General features: G+C 43.2%; 1 protein-coding gene across 3 annotated transcripts in view; it reads left to right on the top strand.

Moving 5' to 3' along the window:
- The window catches only part of LOC141112405 (uncharacterized), a 38,308-nt gene extending 13,402 nt beyond the window's left edge, over positions 1-24,906 (top strand). For all 3 annotated transcript variants that reach the window (XM_073605231.1, XM_073605230.1, XM_073605229.1), the window contains 7 exons: positions 8,680-8,868; positions 11,304-11,393; positions 14,195-14,284; positions 14,413-14,535; positions 15,174-15,305; positions 23,861-23,977; positions 24,080-24,906. In XM_073605231.1, coding sequence (XP_073461332.1) covers positions 8,680-8,868; positions 11,304-11,393; positions 14,195-14,284; positions 14,413-14,535; positions 15,174-15,305; positions 23,861-23,977; positions 24,080-24,205 — 867 coding nt within the window. In that variant the 3' untranslated portion in view covers positions 24,206-24,906. The remainder of the gene's footprint in view (positions 1-8,679; positions 8,869-11,303; positions 11,394-14,194; positions 14,285-14,412; positions 14,536-15,173; positions 15,306-23,860; positions 23,978-24,079) is intronic.
- Positions 24,907-25,475: the final 569 nt, after the last annotated feature.

Genomic DNA, 25,475 nt, shown 5'->3' with positions numbered 1-25,475 from the left:
TCTCCTAAAAAAATAGAATCGAAAGTCTCCTATAAAAGAAGAGCTTGCACTCACCTCTCCAGCAGCCCTTATCTCCCTACCTTCCCACCATTCCAGAGATGCAGAGAGATGCTAGTCTTTTTGTTATTTGGCACTTCATTAAGCGTCTGATGCCCGTTTCCCCCATTGAACGCTGTGATTCCATCCCCCACACCTACATCACTGCTCAGTACTGTAGTTATGTAGGGGACAAAGCATGAAACTACCACATGTGACAGGGGGCACAGTCATCCAGATAGCAATTTTCAGGGGATCGATAGGGCCACCCACTGAACGAATTTCGTCTGGTTCCTCGGTAACTAGCCAATATTCGTACAGTGTATGTATGTAGATTTACATTTTATACTAATCCTGAACAGTTTGTAATCTCACTGCTCTGATCTAACAAGATGCCTCTGGCTAAGGCCTAGTACACATGGGCCGAATGTCTGGCGACATTGGCTGGATCAATAAAAACCATCCAACATTCAGCCCGTGAGTATGGCAACCGGTCCAACAGAAGCCGGCCATGCATGGTGGAAAACCAACAGCCGACCGGCTCCCAATCAGAGCACTGACTGGAGTGTTCTGGGGGCGCGTCCCCCTGTCAGATGACTGGAATGTTCTGGGGGCGCGTCCCCCTGTCAGATGACTGGAGTGTTCTGGGGGCGCGTCCCCCTGTCAGATGACTGGAATGTTCTGGGGGCGCGTCCCCCTGTCAGATGACTGGAGTGTTCTGGGGGCGCGTCCCCCTGTCAGATGACTGGAATGTTCTGGGGCGCGTCCCCCTGTCAGATGACTGGAATGTTCTGGGGCGCGTCCCCCTGTCAGATGACTGGAGTGTTCTGGGGCGCGTCCCCCTGTCAGATGACTCGAGTGTTCTGGGGCGCGTCCCCCTGTCAGATGACTGGAATGTTCTGGGGCGTGTCCCCCTGTCAGATGACTGGAGTGTTCTGGGGGCGCGTCCCCCTGTCAGATGACTGGAATGTTCTGGGGCGTGTCCCCCTGTCAGATGACTGGAGTGTTCTGGGGGCGCGTCCACCTGTCAGATGACTGGAATGTTCTGGGGCGCGTCCCCCTGTCAGATGACTGGAATGTTCTGGGGGTGCGTCCCCCTGTCAGATGACTGGAGTGTTCTGGGGGCGCGTCCCCCTGTCAGATGACTGGAGTGTTCTGGGGGCGCGTCCCCCTGTCAGATGACTGGAATGTTCTGGGGGCGCGTCCCCCTGTCAGATGACTGGAGTGTTCTGGGGGCGCGTCCCCCTGTCAGATGACTGGAATGTTCTGGGGCGCGTCCCCCTGTCAGATGACTGGAATGTTCTGGGGCGCGTCCCCCTGTCAGATGACTGGAGTGTTCTGGGGCGCGTCCCCCTGTCAGATGACTCGAGTGTTCTGGGGCGCGTCCCCCTGTCAGATGACTGGAATGTTCTGGGGCGTGTCCCCCTGTCAGATGACTGGAGTGTTCTGGGGGCGCGTCCCCCTGTCAGATGACTGGAATGTTCTGGGGCGTGTCCCCCTGTCAGATGACTGGAGTGTTCTGGGGGCGCGTCCACCTGTCAGATGACTGGAATGTTCTGGGGCGCGTCCCCCTGTCAGATGACTGGAATGTTCTGGGGGTGCGTCCCCCTGTCAGATGACTGGAGTGTTCTGGGGGCGCGTCCCCCTGTCAGATGACTGGAGTGTTCTGGGGGCGCGTCCCCCTGTCAGATGACTGGAGTGTTCTGGGGGCGCGTCCCCCTGTCAGATGACTCGAGTGTTCTGGGGCGCGTCCCCCTGTCAGATGACTGGAGTGTTCTGGGGGCGCGTCCCCCTGTCAGATGACTCGAGTGTTCTGGGGGCGCGTCCCCCTGTCAGATGACTGGAATGTTCTGGGGCGCGTCCCCCTGTCAGATGACTGGAGTGTTCTGGGGGCGCGTCCCCCTGTCAGATGACTCGAGTGTTCTGGGGGCGCGTCCCCCTGTCAGATGACTGGAGTGTTCTGGGGGCGCGTCCCCCTGTCAGATGACTCGAGTGTTCTGGGGGCGCGTCCCCCTGTCAGATGACTGGAGTGTTCTGGGGGCGCGTCCCCCTGTCAGATGACTCGAGTGTTCTGGGGGCGCGTCCCCCTGTCAGATGACTGGAAGGTTCTGGGGCGCGTCCCCCTGTCAGATGACTGGAGTGTTCTGGGGGCGCGTCCCCCTGTCAGATGACTCGAGTGTTCTGGGGGCGCGTCCCCCTGTCAGATGACTGGAGTGTTCTGGGGGCGCGTCCCCCTGTCAGATGACTCGAGTGTTCTGGGGGCGCGTCCCCCTGTCAGATGACTGGAGTGTTCTGGGGCGCGTCCCCCTGTCAGATGACTGGAGTGTTCTGGAGCGCGTCCCCCTGTCAGATGACTGGAATGTTCTGGGGCGCGTCCCCCTGTCAGATGACTGGAGTGTTCTGGGGCGCGTCCCCCCGTCAGATGACTGGAATGTTCTGGGGGCGTGTCCCCCTGTCAGATGACTGGAGTGTTCTGGAGCGCGTCCCCCTGTCAGATGACTGGAATGTTCTGGGGCGTGTCCCCCTGTCAGATGACTGGAATGTTCTGGGGGCGTGTCCCCCTGTCAGATGACTGGAGTGTTCTGGGGCGCGTCCCCCCGTCAGATGACTCGAGTGTTCTGGGGGTGCGTCCCCCTGTCAGATGACTGGAATGTTCTGGGGCACGTCCCCCTGTCAGATGACTGGAGTGTTCTGGGGGCGCGTCCCCCCGTCAGATGACTGGAGTGTTCTGGGGGCGCGTCCCCCTGTCAGATGACTGGAATGTTCTGGGGCGCGTCCCCCTGTCAGATGACTGGAATGTTCTGGGGCACGTCCCCCTATCAGAACACAGTAGAACAGCAGGAAGATCTCTGTACAAACACCAGATTGTTAGTACAGCGGCTCGGACGGGAGCTGTCAGTGTGTGGTAAGCTTAAAGTGGTTGTAACCCCTCGTTTTTTTTTTTAAAGTAACAAACATATCATACTTACCTCCACTGTGCAGTTCATCTTTTGGGGTCCCCCAACGGCGCTCGGTAAACCCCCTAGGAGAAGCGCTTTCCCTGGGGGTTATCGCGTGGGCGCGCTCCTGAGTCCAGCATTTGAGTCCATAGACCCTGCCTGCCGACGCCCGGATTTGATTGACAGCAGCGGGAACCAATGGCTGCGCTGCTATCAATCTATCCAATCAAGAGCCAAGACCCTGGCCAGAGAGGTAGAGTGCGTCTACAAGATAAAAGTGGTCTCTGCGGCGGATTTGCCGCAAGATCACTTTTATCGGTGGCGGGAGAGGGGGCCCCCCTCCTCCCACCGCGACCCGATGCCCTCCGCCGCTTACCGGAGCCATCGGCAGCGGCGGAGGCGATCGCGTCTGTTGCCTAGCTGTGCATGGAGACGAGTGAGGGGAAGATGGCACCCACTCGTCTCCGTGACACTGCAGGACTGAAGTGACGTCAAAACGTCACTTCTGCCCACACGTCTTAAAGGCACATTTTTTTCAATGTCATTTTTTTAAATTACTTTTTTTTTTTTTTTTTTTTTTTTGCATTTTAGTTTAAATATGAGATCTGAGGACTTTTTGACCCCAGATCTCATATTTAAGAGGACCTGTCATGCTTTTTTCTGTTACAAGGGATGTTTACATTTCTTGTAATAGGAATACAAGTGACACATTTTTTTTTTAAAACAGTGTAAAAATAAATAAAATCATGTAAAATAAATAAGAAAAATAAAAAAATTTTTTTTTTAAATGCTCTGTCCCAACAAGCTCGCGCGCAGAAGCGAACGCATACGTGAGTAGCGCCCGCATATGAAAACGGTGGTCAAACCACACATGTGTAGTATCGCCACGATCGTTAGAGCTAGAGCAATAATTCTAGCCCTAGACCTCCTCTGTAAAGCAAAACATGCAACCTGTAGAATCTTTTTAAACAGCGCCTATGGAGATTTTTGAGGGTAAAAGTTTGACGCCATTCCACGAGCGGGCGCAATTTTGAAGCGTGACATGTTGGGTATCAATTTACTCGGCGTAACATTATCTTTCACAGTATAAAAAACAAATTGGGCTAACTTTACTGTTGTCTTATTTTTTTTATTCAAAAAAGTGAATTTTTTCCCAAAAAAAAAACAGTGCTTGTAAGACCGCTGTGCAAATACGGTGTGAAAAAAAGTATTGCAATGACCGCCATTTTATTCTCTAGGGTGTTAGAAAAAAAACAATATATAATGTTTGGGGGTTCTAAGTAATTTTCTAGCAAAAAAAAACATGTAAACCACGCTGTTAGAGCCCAAGGGGAAGCAATGGACTGGTCCCAGTCCCCCACACCTGTTTTTCGTATGATGCAGGGGGCGTCAGAGACTAAAGGCATAATCTCACAATGCTATAACATGTTACTATCGTCATTCTTAGATGGGTACCCCTCAAGGGCAGCAGCTCAATGGGAGGCAGATTTAGGCCCCATTTCAGGGGAGATGTGGGAAGAGGCTTTAACTTGCTCGCTAAACGTGGCTCAAAAGGTCTCCCAACTATATATACTACTGAGAGTACATTATACCCCTGTAAAGCTCTACAAAATGGGCAGAGCACCTGACTCATTATGCAGAGCAGCAGCTGGAGACCTGATTGACCTCCTCTGGCGTTGCCCCAAACTCCATAGGTATTGGACAGAGGTTTTGGCTACACTGAATCAGGTGTTCCAGACCAATGTTCCCCTGGATCTGCTGTGTTGCTTACTGGGAGTTCTGGAGGGGGTGATTGCGGAGGAGGTGACGAGAGTTGCCTTTGCAAGAGCACTGTTTCAGGCCAGAAAAATAATACTTATGGGCTGGAAATCTGCTACGCCACCACGGTGCACAACATGGATACAACACATGGGAAAAACACTCATAATGGAAAAATATATATACCAGCACAGGGGGAGCCCTGGAAAATTTGACAAATTATGGAACCCGTGGCTAGACGTGCCTGGCATAAGCCCCATGGAATTGGTACAGATGAGACTGTTGAGAAGCGCTTAAATTCAAAGAAGGACTGGGGTATCAGCCGGACGGTTGGTAGTTAGGTTACATGACAAATACATTGCGAGGCTGTAGCAAACGGGTAACTAGAGACGGAGGAGGAAGGTGTGAGGTAGCTGGAGAACATACCCTTGGTTAGATTAGACGGGACACAAGGTCAAAATGTTGAAAGTTATAGGTTGTAAAATGTATCACTTGATCGATAGATATTCCAGTACATGGATGAAGTGTATTATGATTCATGTATAACTGTATTGTTTGTTTTTTGAGCAATAAAAACCTTTCTGATTAAAAAAAAAAAACATGTAAACACCTAAATTCCAAAACGAGGCTGGTCCTTAAGTGGTTCACCCCTTCCCGACCGGCGCACGCCGATGTACGTCGGCAGAATGGCACGGCTGGGCAAATGGACTTACGGGTACGTCCATTTGAATTCCCCGCCGTGCCATTGCGTGCGCGCCGGCCGGGAGCTCCGTGAGTCGCGTCGCGGGTCCCGAGGACTCGATCGCCGCGGGGATACCCGCGATCGCCTCACTGAGAGGACGAACGGGGAGATGCTGATGTAAACATCATCTCCCCGTTCTGCCTAGTGACAAGTGTCACTGATCTCTGCTCCCTGCCATCAGGAGCAGTGATCAGCGTAGTGACACAGCTAGCCCATCCCCCCTACAGTTAGTAATCACTCCCCTAGTACTGACTTAACCCCTCCCTGCCCCCTAGTGGTTAACCCCTTCACTGCCAGTGTCATTTACACAGTAATCAGTGCATTTTTAATCGCACTGATCGCTGTATAAATGACAATGGTCCCAAAAATGTGTCAAAAATGTCCGCCATAACGTCGCAGTCACAATAAAAATCGCTGATCGTCGCCATTACTAGTAAAAAAAAAAATTATTAATAAAAATGCCATAAAACTATCCCCTATTTTGTAAACGCTATAACATTTGCACAAACTAATCAATAAACGCTTATTGCGATTTTTTTTTTTTTTTACCAAAAATATGTAGAAGAATACGATCAGCCTAAACTGAGGAAAAAAAATGTTTTTTTATATATTTTTGGGGTATATTTATTATAGCAAAATGTAAAAAAATAATGTGTTTTTTTCAAAATTGTCGCTCTTATTTTGTTTATAGCGCAAAAAATAAAAATCGCAGAGGTGATCAAATACCACCAAAAGAAAGCTCTATTTGTGGGGAAAAAGGACGACAAATTTGTTTGAGAGCCACGTCGCATGACCGTGCAATTGTCAGCTAAAGCGACGCAGTGCCGAATAGCAAAAAGTGCTCTGGTCAGGAAGGGGGTAAAATCTTCCGGAGCTGAAGTGGTTAAGGTGAAAGAACACGAGGGTTTACAGCCCCTTTAAAGTGATACTAAAGTCTCCTTTTTTTCTTTAAAAATAACAAACATGTTATACTTACCTGCTCTGTGAAATGGTTTTGCACAGAGTAGCCTGGATCTTTCTCTTCTTGGGTCCCTCCCTCCTGTCGAGTGCCCCCATAGCAAGCAGCTTGCTGTGGGGGCACCGTAGCCACAGGTTCGGCCTCGCCCCCTCTCTCTCCTGATTGGCTAACTGACTTTCATTGACAGCAGCAGGAGCCAATGGTGCCGCTGCTGTGTCTCAGCCAATCTGGATGGCCGAGGCACTCATGCACATCGCTGGATAGAGAGGGGGCTCAGGTAAGTATTGGGGTGCTGGGGTGGCTGCTGCACACAGAAGGTTTTTTATCTTAATGCATAGAATGCATTAAGATAAAAAACCTTCTGTCTTTACAACCACTTTAAGCAGCTAATCATTCGCTTTGCCAGCACAATAATATAGTTACTATAGAGACTGAAACCCACACTGTTTGATCAAGCTAACATTAACTAAAAAATACTGTGTGCTTGTCAGTAGAGAACTCTGATTTTCCTCAATCCATCTTATGCTGGCCAGAGATGGATCTTTTTTTTTTTCATTCAGCCAGAGAGCTGAACGAAAAGTAAACCAAACTGATTTCTCAATCCACACAAATGAAGTATCCTTGCTGAAACATTGTATTCTGACAAGGGGACTCCTTCGCTGTCAGAATACACATATCATGGAGGATGCAGTCCATTGGCAGCAGCAACTGATTGAAAAAGTTTTCAGCAAGCCTGTTAAACAGAAGTCGATTGTTAGATCAACTTTGGTCAAGCTGAAGAGGCCACACATAAATCAAGATTTGTCTGGGACTTGCTGAAGCAGCTACATTTTGATCCATTTATGGTCAACTACAAACCACTTCTTCATATACTGTATAGAGATACTTTTACAATGTGTCAATTTTCTACCCTCTCCTGCTATCCTTTTCTTCAACCTCTTGTGGACCGCCCACCCCTGCAGGCAAAGCAACGTACCCATACAACAATCCGGGTTTAGGGCACTGTCAGCAAGTCAATGATTCATGACCTGCTGATCAGCTGTGTGCAATCACAGCCCAGAGCCCTGTGTTGACAATCAACACAGATCTTTGTACAGAGGGATCAATCTCTCTGTTTCATAGTTACATAGTTACATGAAGACACTTAGTAAAAAATCAGCACACATTACACATTGTTAGGCACTCATTTAACCCCTTGATCACCCTAGATGTTAACCCCTTCCCAGCCAGTGTCATTAGTACAGTGAGAGTGTTTTTTATTAGCTCTGATCACTGTATTAGTGTCACTGGTGATGTCAGTGGCAGTTAATCAGTTCCCACCCAGGATCAGTTAGTGTCAGATTGCCCGCTGCACTATTGCAGTCCCATTATAAGTCGCTTGTCATCGCCTTTACTAGTATAAAAAAAAAAATATATATATATATATATATATATATATATATATATATATATACCATAGTTTGTAGACATGCAAACCAGTCAATATACACTTATTGACATTTTTTGCCAAAGACATGTAACAGAATACATTTTGGCCAAGATTTATGGATAAATTAGATTTTTTATTTTTCTTTTTTTGGAAATGTTTTATAGCAGAAAGTAAAAAAAAGAATTGTTTTTTTTTTCAAAATTTTCAGTCTTTTTTTACTGATATAATAAAAAATAAAAAACCCAGTGGGGATCAAATACCACCAAAAGAAAGCTCTATTTGTGTGAAAAAAAAATGATATAAATTTTGCTCGGGTACAGAGTTGCATGACTGCGAAATTACCAGTTAAAATAGCGCAGTGCTAAATAGCAAAAAATGGCCTGGTCATGAAGGGGGTAAAACCTTCCATAGCTGAAGTGGTTAATTCAGGTCTCTTTTATATTCTATTTCCTCATTCCAAAAAGAAACAGTGCTGTAGAGTAGACGTAGCATTTATTTGCTTTCATTTTCTTACTTAGAATACTGAAAACTGAAAGCCAAAGTCTGATTGGGTGCAGTGAACAACACCTTCGTGTTCATTGTACTCATTTTTATAAATGATTCTCATTGTGTACTGCAGGACATGTAAGGACTTGTCTGCCAAAAACATATTTGTAACTTATCTTAATGCTTTATTTTGTTTAAACTGTTTGGCATGTTTATTGAAGAACACTCCTCTATACATACACCACCCATATCATTTTCCTACACTTGTCATTTATTTTTCTTTCCAAGTGCTGCATCTATGTTTTATATATACCCCATTCTGTGTTCACAGATAAAGAAGAACCAGAACCAGGTGTGCTGGCTACTGCAGAAGGTCCCTCGTGAACCTGATGGTCACCAGGGTTATGTGACATTTCAGCAGTTCCTGGATAACCAGCAGTATTCTCGAAAAGGAATCCTCAGATATGAAAAGATATTTGGGGATGGCTTTGTGAGCACTGGGGGGCTGGAAACCACTAAGGTGAGGCCTGGTTAAAATGTTGAAGGCATTTGGAATAGATTTTTTAAAATCAGAAACACTGAAATGTGTGTTTATTACAAAATACAGACCACCACTTAAAGTGGTGTTCCGGCCGAAATTATACTTTTTAAATAAAAATACCCCTATAATACACAAGCTTAATGTATTCTAGTAACGTTAGTCTGTAAACTAAGGTCTGTTTTGTTGGTTTATAGCAGTAGTTTGTTATTCCATAAACTTACAGCCGGCCGTGGCCATCTTAAGTGTGGGCATCTGAAGCCAGACTGTATTTCTTCCTGGATCTCATCCTTGCAGATCTCGCACATGCTCAGTGCAGCACAAGCAGTGTAATAGGTTTCAGGTCAGGTTTCCATAGCAATGGCAGTGTCAGAGGAAGTTGCCGCCCCTTCCCAGAAGGCATTGCAAACAGAAAATGATGCGATGGACCGCGGCCAGGGAGGAGGAAGTGAAAAATGAATACAGCAGATATACAGTAGGTGCTGAGAAAATTTTTTTTTAAAATATCCAATTTGTTTACAGTGCACAGTTTAGTGAGGGATGCTGAAGAGTTGTAAAATTGGGTGGAACTCCACTTTAAAGGTAGGTTTCATGAAATAACGCCTGTGATGAACTTGGAGCATAGCTAGGCAGCAAATAGAGGTGGATCACACAGGGTCTGATGTACAGAGGTATTGAAGGGGTTTTGAGCTGGGTACACATGGACAGAAAATTAACCAAAAACGTTCGGATTAGCAGGAACCGGCTGACTTTCGAACCTGTGTTAGCTTCCTGTCTGTCTCACGACCGACTTCTGTTGAATGGGCATGCTGGAAAAGCAACATCTGATAGCCAATGGATAGCAGTGCTGATTAGTGTGTTTTTGCGGGGGGCAGTCTCCCTGCTAGAATACAATAGTTCCATGGGGAGATTGATGCACTAACATCGCTTGTTTTAGTACAGCGCTCTGTACGTTTAGCCTGCTGGATTGAATGAAAAGAACTCATAGTGTGAAACCTGTTTTAGCATGCAGTAGGGTAGGAGGAACCAAAATGTAGTTAACAAATACAAAAAGCACGGGTCAAATTTCCAACAACTCACAAAATGGGAATCCAGGGTTGCCAGGATTAATTACGCTCATGTCAAGGTAGCACCACATCCCAAGGATTCCAGTGTCCCCATAGCTGCACACAGCCAATACAAGAATACAAGTTCCCAGTTCCAGTGTCCAAATAACACATGGCCAACAAAGAATTATCAGTCTCAGTTCTTCTAAGCTCCATCCATTCTCCCTCTAGTGATACCCTACAACTATCTGTCTGGCACAGAACAATCTGTGTGTACTCTCCCTGTTATTTATTTTTTCCCTCTAAGCTCAGGTCTATTATATTGTAATTGGAGTTCATCAATCAGAGACCTGATGTCTGTCTATATCTTGATACAGGATATGTTGAATCCTCTGCTTCATGCTGAGTCTCTAGACCCCCTGCATGGACTCGGGAACCCATTGTTTAATTATGCACATGAGCAGACTGATTAGGACAGGCCATACATTATGCAATATTCTTTCCTCCAACCCGTGGTTGAAGGAAAGAAAATTGCATAATTTCCACCATCTACACAGTCGGTGTTGATGGAGGAATCCCTCCCGCTGCATTATTGTATTCTAACAGCGGGAAGTTTCCCTGCCGTCAGAAAACAATGATCACTACTGGCCACTATATCCACTGGCAGTGATCGAATAAAAAAAAAACAGACTGATTGTACTGAAGTCGATTGATAGATCAGCTTCAGTACAACTAGCTTCAGTGCAACCAGCCTGCCCAGAGATAGATCGAAATTCAGCCGGTTACTGGTGAATCCGCTGAATTTCAATCTTTCTTTGGGCAGCTTTACCCACTGCCTTTCATGTAACCTATATTTTATACACTGCGGCTGCTGATTTTAATTTAACATCTAATAATACTAACCAAAGTTAAAAGTCCTAATTTTGATCATACACGGGATTGCTTCCATTCAGCCCCGATTCCCCCTTCTGCTAAATAGCATGGATGGATGCATCTACAGTGCAGACAATTGTATTCTGACAGCCAGCACCTGCTGCTGTCAGAATACCTGAACAATGCTAATTATGTTGTTCAATCAATAATTTTCTGTGCGGAAAAAAAAAGCAGACTTTTGTTGAGTGCTGACAAAGGAATGAATTTTGGCTAATTCAGCAGGACGCAGAAAAATTTGATCTGTATATGGCCAGTCTAAGTCCAGCTGAGTCCTCTCGCCATATTTTGATTGTGTTTATCTATGGATTCCCAAAGCTGATACAGTTTAGACTATTCCTTATAACACAAGTGTGGAGTGGTGCAGCTTTTTGGATTAGGTTTCAGTTCCACCCAAATGTTTTATTCATGGTAAATACTTTTAATTCCCTCTTCTTGTAGGAATTTATTTCCATGCTGAACCTTGTTCCTGGTCAGCAGGTCATTGATGTTGGTTGTGGCATCGGTGGAGGAGACTTCTACATGGCCAAGGTAAATTTTTATTTTTGACATTCATACAGGGCACATGGTTTACCTGCTTTTGGTGCTTTTTTTTTTCACCTACAGTGCCTTGAAAAAGTATTAATACCTCTTGAAATTTTCCAAATTTTGTCATGTTACAACCAAAAACGTAAAAGTATTTTATTGGGATTTTATGCGATAGGCCAATAGAAAGTGGTAAATAATTGTGAAGTGGAAGGAAAATGATAAATGGTTTTCAAAACTTTTTACAAATAAATATCTTGAAAAGTGTGGCGTGCATTTGTATTCTGCCCCTCCGAGTCAATACTTTGTAGAACCACCTTTCACTGCAATTACAGCTGCAAGTCTTTTTGGGGATGTCTCTACCAGCTTTGCACATCTAGGGAGTGACATTTTTGCCCATTCTTATTTCCAAAATAGCTCAAGTTCTTTCAGATTGGATGGAGAGCATCTGTGAACAGCAATTTTCAAGTCTTTCCACAGATTCTCAATTGGATTTAGGTCTGGACTTTGACTGGACCATTCTAACACATGAATATGCTTTGATCTAAACCATTCCATTGTAGCTCTGGCTGTATGTTTAGGGTCGTTGTCCTGCTGGAAGGTGAACCTCCGACCCAGTATCAAGTCTTTTGCAGACTGTAACAGAGTTTCTTCTAAGATTGCCCTGTATTTGGCTCCATCCCAATTACTCTGACGAGCTTCCCTGTCCCTGCTGCAGAAAAGCATCCCCACAATATTATGCACCATGTTCCATGGTGGGGATGGTGTGTTCAGGGTGATGTGCAGTGTTTGTTTTCCGCCACATAGCGTTTTGCTTTTAGGCCAAAAAGTTAAATTTTGGTCTCATCTGACCAGAGCACCTTCTTCCACATGGCTTTTTGCAAACTGCAAACGGGATTTCTTATGTCTTTCTTTCAACAATGGCTTTCTTCTTGCCACACTTTCAAAAAGGCCAGATTTGTGGAGTGCACGACTAATAGTTGTCCTGTGGACAGATTCTCCCACCTGAGCTGTGGATCTCTGCAGCTCCTCCAGACTTATCATGGGCCTCTTGGCTGCTTCTCTGAATAATGCTCCCCTTGCCCGGCCTGTCCGTTTAGGTGGACGGCCATGTGTTGGTAGGTTTTCAGTTGTGCCATACTCTTTCAATTTTCAGATAATGGATCAAACAGTGCTCTGTACGATGTTCAAAGTTTGCAAAACTTTTCTATAGCCTAACCCTGCCTTAGCCTGGGTTCACACTGGTGCAATCACAGACATCCCATGTGATTCGCACCACAATGCTGTGCACATCACATGCGTTTTGCGATGCAAATTCAGCCATAGAAACTGTATGGCTGAAATCGCATTGCATTTGCACCAAAATGGTGCCAGGACCCTTTTTTTGGTCTGCACTAAAATTGGATCGCATGGGTGTTCACACTTATGTGATCCAATTTCTGTACCATTTCACAGTTCGCACTGCGATCTGCGAACCGATTTGGGGGTGTCATTAACTTTACATTGACACCCACAGCAGTTTGCAGATGTCATCCTAAAGCGTCACCACAACTTTATCCCTGACCTGTCTGGGGTGTTCCTTGGCCTTCATGATGTTTGTTCGCTAAGGCTCTTTAACAAACATCTGAGGGCTTCACAGAGCAGCTGTATTTATACTGAGATTAAATTAACCATAAGAGGACTCTATTTACTAAGTAGGTGACTTCTAATGCCACGTACCAACGACCGGACTTTCCAGCAGAAAAGGTCCGACTGAATCATTTCATCGGATATTCCGATCGTGTGTGGGCTTCATCGGACTTTTTTTTTTCAAAAATTCTGATGGACCTAGAAATAGAACATGTTTTAAATCTTTCCGACGGAATCAATTCCTATCGGGAAAAAACGTTCATCTGTATGCTATTCCGACGGACCAAAAATGACGCAAAGGCAGATATTGGCTACTGGCTATTGAACTTCGTTTTTCTAGTCCCGTCGTATGTCATCACGTTCTAAACAAACGAACTTTGGTGTGATCGTGTGTAAGCAAGTCCATTTCAGCGGAACTCCGTCATGTGTACGCGGCATTAAGGCAATTGCTTCCACTAGATTTTAGTTAGGGGTATCAGTAAAGGGGGCTGAATACAAATGCGCGCCACACTTTTCAGATATTTATGTGTAAAAAATGTTGAAAACCATTTATCATTTACTTCCACTTCACAATTATGTGCCACTTTGGGTTGGCCTATTACGCAAAAAACCCCAATAAAATACCTTTACGTCTTTGGTTGTAACATGACAAAATGAAGAAAAATTCAAGGGGTGTAAATACTTTTTCAAGGCACTGTATGATGCATTCTTTGGTGACAGGTTACCTATATTGGCACATGTTTCTATTTCCCCAGCCATACTTGGGACAGGGACACCAGAACCAGGGGAAGACATTTTTCCCATCGTCTTGGGGTCACTAACAGGAAGGAGTGATCAGCGAAAGAACATTTGCTGATCTCCCTCTGCTCTGCCTGGCAGCACCTGCCATGGTGCATGCAGCCTGGCAATCATGGCTTGGGCAGGGGGAACCTACAGATCCGATGGCTCGCTTCCAACTGTCAGCAGACAGACGGCTTGTCAGATTTACCCACACTGCAGCCGCCGAGAGTGTGTAAAAACCCCCAAAGCCACCAACGTAGTTTCTAGATCTGTGGAAGTACAAGGGTTATAGAGTATAAAAGTTCAATTTCCTTATTCTGTAGATTTTAATAATTTGAAATACCCTATACATAAAGCATATCTGTATTGGTTTTTGATTTTTTTTTCTCTCTACAAAGACATATGGGGTTGAAGTCCTAGGGATGGACCTGTCGTCCAACATGGTAGAAATTGCCATGGAGAGAGCCATAAACGAGAAGACTCCTCTGGTGAGTGATGTATCGGAATCTGTTTAGGGGCTTTATTTGGTAAATTTTTCATAAACTGATTATTTCTCTCTTGATTTTGCTGTCTTTTTCATTGGTTAATCAGATGTCATTTCTTCTTCCATCAATAGGTACAGTTTGAAATTGGAGATGCCACACGACGGATCTTTCCAGATGCAGCATTCGATGTGGTGTACAGCAGAGACACCATCCTGCACATCAATGACAAGAAAGCCCTCTTCAAGAGATTCTATGTAAGTCAGTTTACGGATTCTACTGTATACTCCGCATGTATGGGTTAATTCATAAAACTCAGAAGGAAAAATCAGAAAAAAAACTATAGTGGTTGCCCTAAGCATACACTCTTAAATGTTTGGACTATTAGGGCCTAAAGATACAATTGTGTTGTCTCTCTGAAGATTGCAGCATTTGCCTTCTTTTCTTAAAGTTTATCTAAACCCTTTTTTTTTTTCTAATTTTCTCCCTTTGGGTCTTCTGACTATACCAATGAAAATGTTTTGTTATATTTACTTAATATGTGCAAAAAATACCGGTTGATTTTGCCTTAAATCTTGCAAGTTGATTACTTCCTGTGCTCTCTGCCTGTACACAAGGAGGGGTTTACAGAGATTGAGAGGGGGGAGATAAGGAGAGGTTTGTGTTTTTTTGTAATCCATCAAAATTGAAGTAGGCAGGGCTGACACCACATGGTGTCTCTTCAAAGTCTTTAAAGAGGAAGGTAAGAGCACAATATATTTCTGGCACGTGAACTGTCATTTTTCTGTGCTTGCAGCACGTAAAAAAGGTATAAAACATAAGAAAATGTTTTGTGTGTTTTTTTTCTCTTTAAGACTTACTCTTTAATCAGTTATTCTGTCCTTTTCTCTTCCAGTCCTGGCTAAAACCTGGAGGAAAACTCCTGATCACAGATTATTGTTGTGGAGAACAGCCCTGGTCCCCTGTATTTCAGGAGTATGTGAAGCAGAGAGGATATGTTCTGTACACACCTGAAGAGTATGGACAGGTATTGTGTTTGTTGCCTCATTAACGCCAAGGCTTCTTAAGTCGGCCATAGATATTTCAAATCTATTTCAACCATCTATGGGCAGGCTGAATGTACCCACTTCGATCCATCTAACGACTTAGGTACAATCAGCATGTCGAACTTTCGTCATGCCATTATTGCCAGCGACCATACAGTGCCTTGAAAAAGTATTCATACCCCTTGACATTTTCCACATTTTGCCATGTTGCAACCAAAAACATAAATGTATTTTATTGGGATTTTATGTGATAGACCAACACAAAGTGGCACATAATTGTGAAGTGGAAATGATAAATGGTTTACAATTTTCTTTACAAATAAATATGTGAAAAGTGATACCCCTAACTAAAATCTAGTGGAACCAATTCCCTTCAGAATTCACCTAATTAGTAAATAGAGTCTACCTGTGTGTAATTTAATCTCAGTATAAATACAGCTGTTCTGTGAAGCCCTCAGAGGTTTGTTAGAGAGCCAAATATAGGGAAATCTTAGAAGAAAACCTGTTAGAGTCTGCTAAAGACTTGGGACTGGGGCAGAGGTTCACCTTCCAACACGACAATGACCCTAAACATACAGCCAGAGCTACAATGGAATGGTTTAGATCAAAGCATATTCATGTGTTAGAATGGCCCAGTCAAAGTCCAGACCTAAATCCAATTGAGAATCTATGGCAAGACTTGAAAGTTGCTGTTCACAGACGCTCTCTATCCAATCTGATAGAGCTTGAGCTATTGTGCAAAGAAGAATGGGCAAACATTTCACTCTCTAGATATGCAAAGCTGGTAGAGACATCCCCAAAAAGACTTGCAGCTGTAATTGCAACGAAAGGTGGTCTAAGTATTGACTCGGGGGGGGGGGGGGGGGGGGGGCAGCTGAATACAAATGTACGCCACACTTTTCACATATTTATTTGTAAAACATTTTGAAATCCATGTATCATTTTCCTTTTACTTCACAATTATGTGCCACTTTGTATTGGTCTATCACATGAAATCCCAATACAGGGGGTCCCCTAGTTACAAACATCCGACTTACAAACGACTCCTACTTACAAACGGAGGGAGACAACAGGAAATGAGAGGAAATCTACCCCTAGGAAGGGAAATTCACTCCTGTAAGAGCTATTATGGGTAAAAGGTACTTCCACTGATGCTTTATCACCAAGGCTTGTTTCCACAACAACCCAAAATTTTCAAAATCCAATTGTCATTGGGACAGAAAGTGAGGTGAAATCTTCTGAAAAGGAGAACACACAGCAAAACAAATGTTACAGGTGTGTTAACCCTTCCCTATGCTATCCAAAAAGCTTAAAAATTGTTTTTTTGGCTGGAGCTACACTTAAAAAATGTAGCTGTTCCAAATTACAAACAGATTCAACTTAAGAACAAACCTACAGTCCCTAACTTGTTTGTAACCCGGGGACCCCCTGTAACATACATTTATGTTTTTGGTTGTAACATGACAAAATGTAGAAAATGTCAAGGGGTATGAATACTTTTTCAAGGCACTGTAGTTGCTATCAATAATCACAGTGTTCTCCTGGGGGGTGGGGGGACAATAGCTCCTCAGGAGAGATTCCCCTATCAACACTCACTGGGGTTGATTTATTAAAACTGGAGAGTGAAAAATCTGTTGGATGTTCGGTATAGGGAGCAGTACAATACAGGCTACATATCTGGTATACTTTTGATTGTAAACCGATAGAATCTATATGTATAACCGTATGCTATTAGGGGTTGGTTTAGCCCGCCGTGTATTGCAGATCATCTTATGGAGAATAAAAATGAAAACCTCCAGATCTAAATCATTACAATGTAGAATTGAGGAGAGAAGAAATGAAGAAGATAGGGGGGGGGGGGAGAAATTGGAAGGTTGGGAAGTGGTAGGGGGAAATGGGGGTGAGCATTCCTTGGTGCAACATGTCGGAGGGTCAGGGATACAGGATACATTTAGTTCAGTTGTGGGCAATCAATAGGGTTTTCAGTGCTGCACTCTCCAGTTTTAGTAAATCAACCCCAAAATTTACTCTGTTCAATTCAATGAGAGTTGAGGGCTACAAATCCTAGACATTCAGACTACTGGATGACTTCCCCAGACAGGTAAAATAGGAACTATTTACCTTCCTGTAGAATTCTGTTGTCACGTTTCCTAATAGCTCAGATAATAAATGTAACTGATCATTATACAGTACAATTCCATGAAGGAGCATACATTTTGTTGACTATTGTGCAGGGAAGTGCTCCTTCTTTATTATGATCAGTGTCTTATTTTCCCAAGATATCTGCTCTCCGTATTTGTTACTGGTTCATAGCTTATGTATTTTATGAAAAACAAGCATTTGTTTTTTTTTTTGGATATCTTTGATACAGTAGCCTTTGTTTGAATAGATAACTGGATTGCTTTTATATTTTCTATGTCATGTGTCTTTATTATTTATTCTTATAAAATAGGAAATGTTAATAATAATGATTTTCAGCATGTTGGTTATTTTCCACTCAAACGTACGCTGATCAGCCATGACTTTATGACCACCCACCTAATATTTAGTATACGGCACATTTTGCTGCCAAAACAGCCCTGACCTGATGAGGCATGGATGCCACTAGACCTCTGAAGGTATGCTGTGGTATCTGGCACCAAGCTATCAGTAGCAGAACCTTTAAGTCCTGTAAGTTGCAAGGTGGGGCCTCCATGGATCAGATTTGTTTTTCCAGCACATTCCACAGATGCTTGATTGGATTGAGATCTGGAGAATTTGGAGACCAAGTCAATACCACAAACTCATAGTTGTGTTCCCTTGAACCATTCTTGAATATTTTTTGCAGTGTGGCAGGGCACGTTACTCTGCTGAAAGAGGACACTGCCATCAGGGAATACTGTTTTCATGAAGGGGGTGTACTTGGTCAGCAACAATATTTAGGTAGGTGGTACATTTTAAAGTAACATCTACATGAATGGCAGGACCCAAAGTTTCCCAGCAGAACATTGCCCAAAGCATCACACTGCATCTGCTGCTTTGCCTTCTTCCCATAATTCAGTCTGGTGCCATCTCTTCCCCAGGTAAGCCACGCACACGCACCCAGCACCAGAAAACATGATTCACCAAGCCACCTTCTTCCATTGCTCTGTGATCCAGTTCTGATGCACATGTGTCCAATGGAAGTGCTTTTGGCTGTGGACATGGGTCAGCATGAACACCCTGACCAGTCTGCGGCTACGCAGTCCCATTCACAACAAACTACAGTGCCCATTTTTTTCTGCTATTAAAACAACAACTTTAGTTATAACATGTTTACTTGCTTCCTAATATATCCCACTGGTTTTCAGATGACATTTCAAATAGATAATTAATGTTATTCATTTAACCTGTCAGTGATCATAAAATTATGGCTTATCAGTGTATGAAAATATTAAATAATGTTTTTTTGCTCAATTTGATTTCAATTTTCAAATAAATAGAAGAAGGGATACAAGAGTCAAGAAAGGAGGGGAGGAGTGCATGTGTTACATTACACAAATAGAATACAGCAACACTGGGGGGTTGATTTACTAAAGGCAAATCCACTTTGCACTACAAGTGCACTGAAAGTGCACTTGGAAGTGCAGGGGCTATAGATCTGAGGGGAAGATCTGAAATGTGGGGAAGCTCTGCTGATTTTATCATCCAATCATGTGCAAGCTACAATGCTGTTATTTATTTTTCTTGCATGCCCCCCTCAGATTTACAGCGACTGCACTTCCAAGTGCACTTTCAGTGCACTTGTAGTGCAAAGTGGATTTGCCTTTAATAAAAAACCCCTGGGAGTACATTTTTTTTTTTTATCCATAAGAAAAAATTTTATTAAGAAAAGCATATAAATACATACCGACATTTCAATTTACATTGAAGGATACACTCCAACATTAGGTGCATAAACTTGTATATTTTGCATACTGCACAATTATCTACCATTTCTTGAACTATTCATTAGTTTATACGTTGCTTGACTATCTGTTTAAAGCACGTGCCTCAGTTAAATTTAAGGCACCGGCATCAATAAAGACAGATAGGAAGGAGAAAGGCTAAAGAAGAGGAGAAGAAGAGAAAAGAAAGTGAGAGTGGGAAAAGGAATTGCTCTGTCGGTCTGACAATTAGTACCTCAGACTCCCACACCCAGTAGTCTACTCAGGACCAACTCCACCGGGGCTAGCCCAGGTACATTCAGCCACGATCCCCAACGTTTCTCAAATTTCTGTGGGCAACCTCTGTGTTGGTAAATTATTTTTTCCTTCCTTAACATTTCCCCCACAGCATTAATCCATTCTTTGAGAGCAGGAGGCTCTTCCGAAATCCAATGTAGCATTATTAGCTTACGTGCCATGAATAGAGCTCTAGTAATTGCCACTTTGATATTTTCTTTCCACCCCAACCCATGTAGCACATTGAGCAAACAATGTTTTGGATCTGTGGGTAACGAGACCTGGAATACCCTGCTAACGGTGTCCACCACCCCCTTCCAGTAAGGGTGGAGCTTTGGGCACCTCCACAATAGGTGGATCAGGTCTCCATGTTCCCTTTTGCATCTGGTACAAAGTGGAGTGGATCTAAGACTCATAGTAAACAGTCTATGGGGGGTATAATATACTCTTAATACAATATACAGTTGTGTCAATCTTTGTGAAACATTTAGAGAGCATGTGGGCACTGCCTGCAACACCTCCTCCCACTGGTCCCCATCAGGGAGTACATCTTAAATATCCTGGTTTGATGGCCTTGAAAGCATAATAGGATTGTCTAGTGATGGTGGCAATATTCAAACTTTAGAGAGTGTTCAAATAATTAAAGTTCAATATATTTCAAGCCTGATATTAGTAATCACTTGTAGCCACCAGATGTTTTATTTCAGTCTGTGCGCCAAAAACATGCAATCCTGCCCCTAAAAAGCTCCTTCAGGTGCAAAAATGCACAAAGCCTCAAAATTGCCTACCTAAGAAGGTAAAGGGGAGACATGATTGAAACCTTTCAATACTTCAAAGGTGTGAATAAGGTTCAGGAAGGCAATATTTTCAATATGAAGCTAAGACCAAGAATACGAGGACCTCAAACTAGCAGGAGTAAGCTCAAAACGAATCTTAGAAAGTATTATTTTCCTGAAAGAGTAGTTGATGCTTGGAATAGACTTCCAGCAGAGGTGGAAAATCGGTCAACAGTAAACGGTTTCAAATATGCTTGGGACAAACATAGACGTATACTAATACAGAAAAGTAACAAAAAAAAACCTACATATAAATAAAAAAAGGAGCAGACTTGATTGACCACTTGTTCTTTTTCTGTCGTCACTCTTATATGTCTCTAATGCCGCGTACACATGACCGGAATTTCCATCAGAATAGACTCTGACGGAGTTCCGACGGAGTTCTGCTGAAACGGACTTGCCTACACACGATCACACCAAAGTCTGATCGTTTAGAACACGATGACGTACGATGGGACTAAGAAAAGAAAGTTCAATAGCCAATAGCTGCCCTTGCGTCGTTTTTGGTCCATCGGAATAGCATACAGACGAGCGGTTTTCCCGATAGGAACTGATTCCGTTGGAAAGATTTGAAACATGTTCTATTTCTCGGTCCGTCAGACTTTTAGAAAGAAAAAGTCAGATGAAGCCCGCACAGGATGGGAATGTCCTACGGAATCATTCCATCTGACCTTTTTTGCTGGAAAGTCCGGTCGGGTGTACGTGGCATAAGCTATACTCAAGTGTGACGGCTCAAAGTTTTTCCCAAGTTCTGTCACTCACTAATGCTGTAGTGCTTGCTCTATATGTAAATGTGCAAAATCCTAAACCTAGAAATATAAAAAATAATAACTATGCTGAATACTAACATTACATATATCACCCCATACAGTTATGCAGTTGTAAACAATCACTTTGTAAAACAACCTATTCCAGGGGTAGGCAACCTTTTGAGCACAGTGTGCCGAAAAATGTTTTCAAAGAAATTGAGCATGCCGATTCTATAACAAAAAAAATGTCAACTTCACACTCTGAATCACGAAAAGGATTTTTCATAAAGTAAATTAACACCCTGCACTCTCATGCCTCATATCAGCCCCAATTCATGCACCTTTACACCTCAGATCACTGTCCCCCTGGCACATCTGCCCCACCTCTGTACCCCCCTGCTCATCTGTCTCACCTCTGAACCCCTCCTGCTCATTTTTCCCACCGCTGTACCCTCTTCTCATCTATAATATGCGTGATATGCAGAGTGGTGAAAGGAAGCAGAGATGAGACACATCTACCTGTCCTGGCACACTCATCCTGCTGTTTAACCTCTCTCATCCAGCCCACGTGCTTGTATGTGATGTATGGGATGTATGTGATGTCACATACATCCCATACATCACATACAAGCACCTGGAATGGATGTGCAATGAAGAGCTCAGGTCAGGGGCATTTTCTGAAAGCAGTGGGCTTGTGTGCAGGATCATAAGTTGGGCCCCTGCAGCTGAGAAAAAGTGCAGCGCTCTGCACCACAGCAAAAGTTGGGTGTGAGTTTCATTGCGCTGAATACTGACTGTGGCTTAAAGGGACACCAAGTGCCGGGGTTCAGTAGTAAGTGACGCAAAGGTTCAGGAATCATTTCAACAAAGTTCCCAGAAGCTCAACAGTAATTCCACAAACTGTCACCTGATTGTGGTTTTCTCAATTACAGTGAAATCCCTTATTTCTGAGATTGGTAGTGGCAACCAAGCGAGTCATCTTCCTCCAGATGGTGGGCGGGGCTAGCAGGACTGTGATTGGCTGTAGCAGTGGCCAATGACAGTCTTCCTCCACCTGGAAACAGGGACCGTCCCCCTAGCAGAACTGCACCCAGTCTCTTCCCCATCAAAAAAGCTGACGATCGCAGCTACAGCAAAGTTATAGAACCAAATAATGTTTCCCATCTTTTACAATGTGTGGGGGCGCAGTGCCTCCCCCTCAGTGCAGGTGTGGTGTGGGGAATTCTGAAATTGGAATACATTAGTGTCTCACTGACCCTTCCCTGTGCTGCTCTTCTGATGGGGAGCGAGGCTTTGCGTGCCGGGGGTTGCCTACCCCTGACCTATTCAGTTTAAAATAGAAATGAAAGGCAAAATATTTGGGTATAGATATAAATACCTTTTTTCCCCATTTTTATTAAGTGATCACATTCCCTCTGTTTCCTCTGTTATCCGCTGCATAAGAGCTGGGGGGAGGAGAAGCAACACCACACTGATTTTCCCAGTGGAAGCCTGTGCAGCGGGGGCATGTCAGGACAAGTCTGATCATTGGAGGAGAACAGGCCGAGTTCCCAGCACAGCTAGAGAACCGACCACTGTGTGTTCTCCTGTTTAGTGTGGTCAGTTTTTAATAGGAAAGCAGAGGGATTGCCAGAAACACCAGGAATTTCACACAATGGAAGCAATACAAAGAGAACAGGATACTTTCTCGTGCAACTACATGGTACAGCAGGGCACATATCAGGAATATGAAATGTTGGGGTAACAAACACCTAAACCACGTGCCAACCAGCCGCCGTTGTTTCACAGCGGCAGGTTGGATCCCCTGCGCAAATCGCCGTAGCTGTATGGCGGGCACTTTAAGGGGTATAGGGGGCGTGAGATTGCTTCTGACAAAGACAGAACAGAGGTCTGTCAATGTAAACAGACAGACCTCCATTCTGTCAGGGGTGAGGAGACAGATCTGTTGTACCTAATGCTTAGGAACAGCAATCGGTCTCTTCCACCAGTCAGTCCCATCCCCCCACAGTGAGAAACACACTTGAGGGAACACATTTAACCCCCTGATGGCCCCCTAGTGTTAACCCCTTCCCTGCTAGTGTCATTTACACAGTAATCAGTGGCTATTTTTAGCTCTGATCGCTGTATAAAAGTCAGTGCTCACAAAAAAGTGTCCGATCTGTCTGCTGCAATGTCGCAGTCCCGCTAAAAAACGCAGAACCCCGCCATTACTAGTAAAAAAATAATAATAATAAAAATGCCATAAATCTATCCCCTATTTTGTAGGTACTATAACTTTTGCGCTAACCAATCAATATTCCTTTATTGCAATTTTTTTAACAAAAATATGTAGAAGAATACATATTGGCCTAAACTGATGGAGGTTTGTTTTTGTTTTTTTTGGATATTTATTATAGCAGAAAGTAAAAAAATATTGTGTTTTTTTTTCTAAATTGTCGCTCTTTTTTTGTTTATAGCGCAAAAAGTAAAAAATGTAGAGGTGATCAAATACCACCAAAAGAAAGCTCTATTTGTGGAAAAGAAAGAGCATTAATTTTGTTTGGGTACAACATCGCACGACTGCGCAATTGTCAGTTAAAGCGACGCAGTGCCGTTATGCAAAAAAATGGCCTGGTCAGGAAGTGGGTAAATGTTTCCGGGGCAGAAGTGGTTAAACACAACTTTTTTCATGATAACCGTTCTGCTTTTGGCAAGTTGGTAATGCTTTAAAGTAACGGTATGGCACAGATACATCAAGATCTTTACATTTTAATTCTTTTTCTCCCTACAGTTCCTAGAGAAGGTTGGATTTGTAAAAGTTCAAGCTCAGGATCGGACTGAACAGTTTGTACAAGTTCTGAATAAAGAACTTGCAAGGACACAGGAAATCAAGCAGGAATTCATAGAGGTATAATAAAATGGATTAAAACCCTAGAAATAAATGTATTCACTATTTCGCAGACAATCCAAAGCGGCTGAATTTTTTTATTTTTCTTTTATTCTTTTACAGAGTTTTTCTGAAGAGGATTACAACTACATCATTGATGGTTGGAAGGAAAAACTTAATCGCTGCAGTTTAGGAGATCAGCGCTGGGGTTTGTTCTATGCTGAGAAACCTCTGGAGATTGTTCCATAAATCTTCTCTTTAATAAGTCATTTTGAATGTTTGACTAGGAATCTGTTTCTATGTTTACACGGTTTTTCTAAAATTAATAATGACACGGATTGATTTCCGTGCTTTTTTCTTATGTATGTTCACTCCAGTGTTTCTATAGAACTTTATAGGCATTGTATAAAAGGCATACATAGCATTAATGACAACATATCTCATGCAAAGGTGGTGATATGTGCGTGGTTTTAGTTATAATTGGAAAGTATAACTGTAATTTACGAAAACTTGATGCGCCAAAATGCTAGTTGCAAGGTAAACTTTTAAAAATTGAAGCATTTCGCACTAGGCCTTCAGTCTAAAAGGATTCTCATTTATGAGAATGTCTACCATATGCATCAGTTATCGCTATGACATAAACCAACCTAGTCTTGGCTTAAAAGATTACATTCAATGCTGCTGATGTGAATGAGATCCAGGCTACTTATCTTTTTAAGGGTTGAAAACAGAATTGTTGCCAAGGAAGGCCGTGTGATTTGTAACTCTTAGATGTAGACAAGCAAAGAAAGTGTTTCCACCGCTCAGGCTGACACTGACCCAGGTGTAAGTAGAAATTTCAGAGCAGAAGAGCTCCAGGTGCTGGCTGAATGCTAGGCAAAGCAGGCTTGAATGGAGGAGAAGATTGGGATGCCGCACACCGGATGTAGTCAAAAAACTTCACTTTATTGAAAAAATGGGATCATCAAAATAACAAGACTGTCATGCAGAAAGTACAGGTAAGCTGACGCGTTTCGCACTCAGGACTGAGTGCTTACTCATAGCTAACAAATATTAAAAAGACAAACTCTTATATAGCTCAATGGAGTATCACATGATTGCCCAATTAGATGGTCATTGAGTCTCAGCTGGAAGCCAATTTAATGAGGTCTCGGCATCTGCTGGCTATTTGGTGTGTTAACTGATTGAGAAATGTTTTCAAAACCGTGACATGTAAATAGATGACAAAGAATGTGAAAAAAGATGTGTATATGTACATGTGTAGGCAAAAAATATATATGTGTGTGTATATATATATAGTGAATCCTATCAATAAACGTGTATATAATAATGAATGTACTTCTATAACGTGTATATATGAAAGGTGATAAGTATCAAAAAAAGAAATTACTATTAGGTGAAAGGAAAAAATGTGTAAAAAATATTTCTCATTAAAAAAAAAAAGAGAAAATATATTGATAAAAATATTCAGACAACGTGCAAAGTAAATGTGAAGAGTGAATGTAATAAAACTATATGT

This window comes from Aquarana catesbeiana, linkage group LG11 (assembly GCF_042186555.1).
Source record: "Aquarana catesbeiana isolate 2022-GZ linkage group LG11, ASM4218655v1, whole genome shotgun sequence".
NCBI lineage: Eukaryota > Metazoa > Chordata > Amphibia > Anura > Ranidae > Aquarana > Aquarana catesbeiana.
This window is presented reverse-complemented; position numbering and strand designations above follow the sequence as displayed.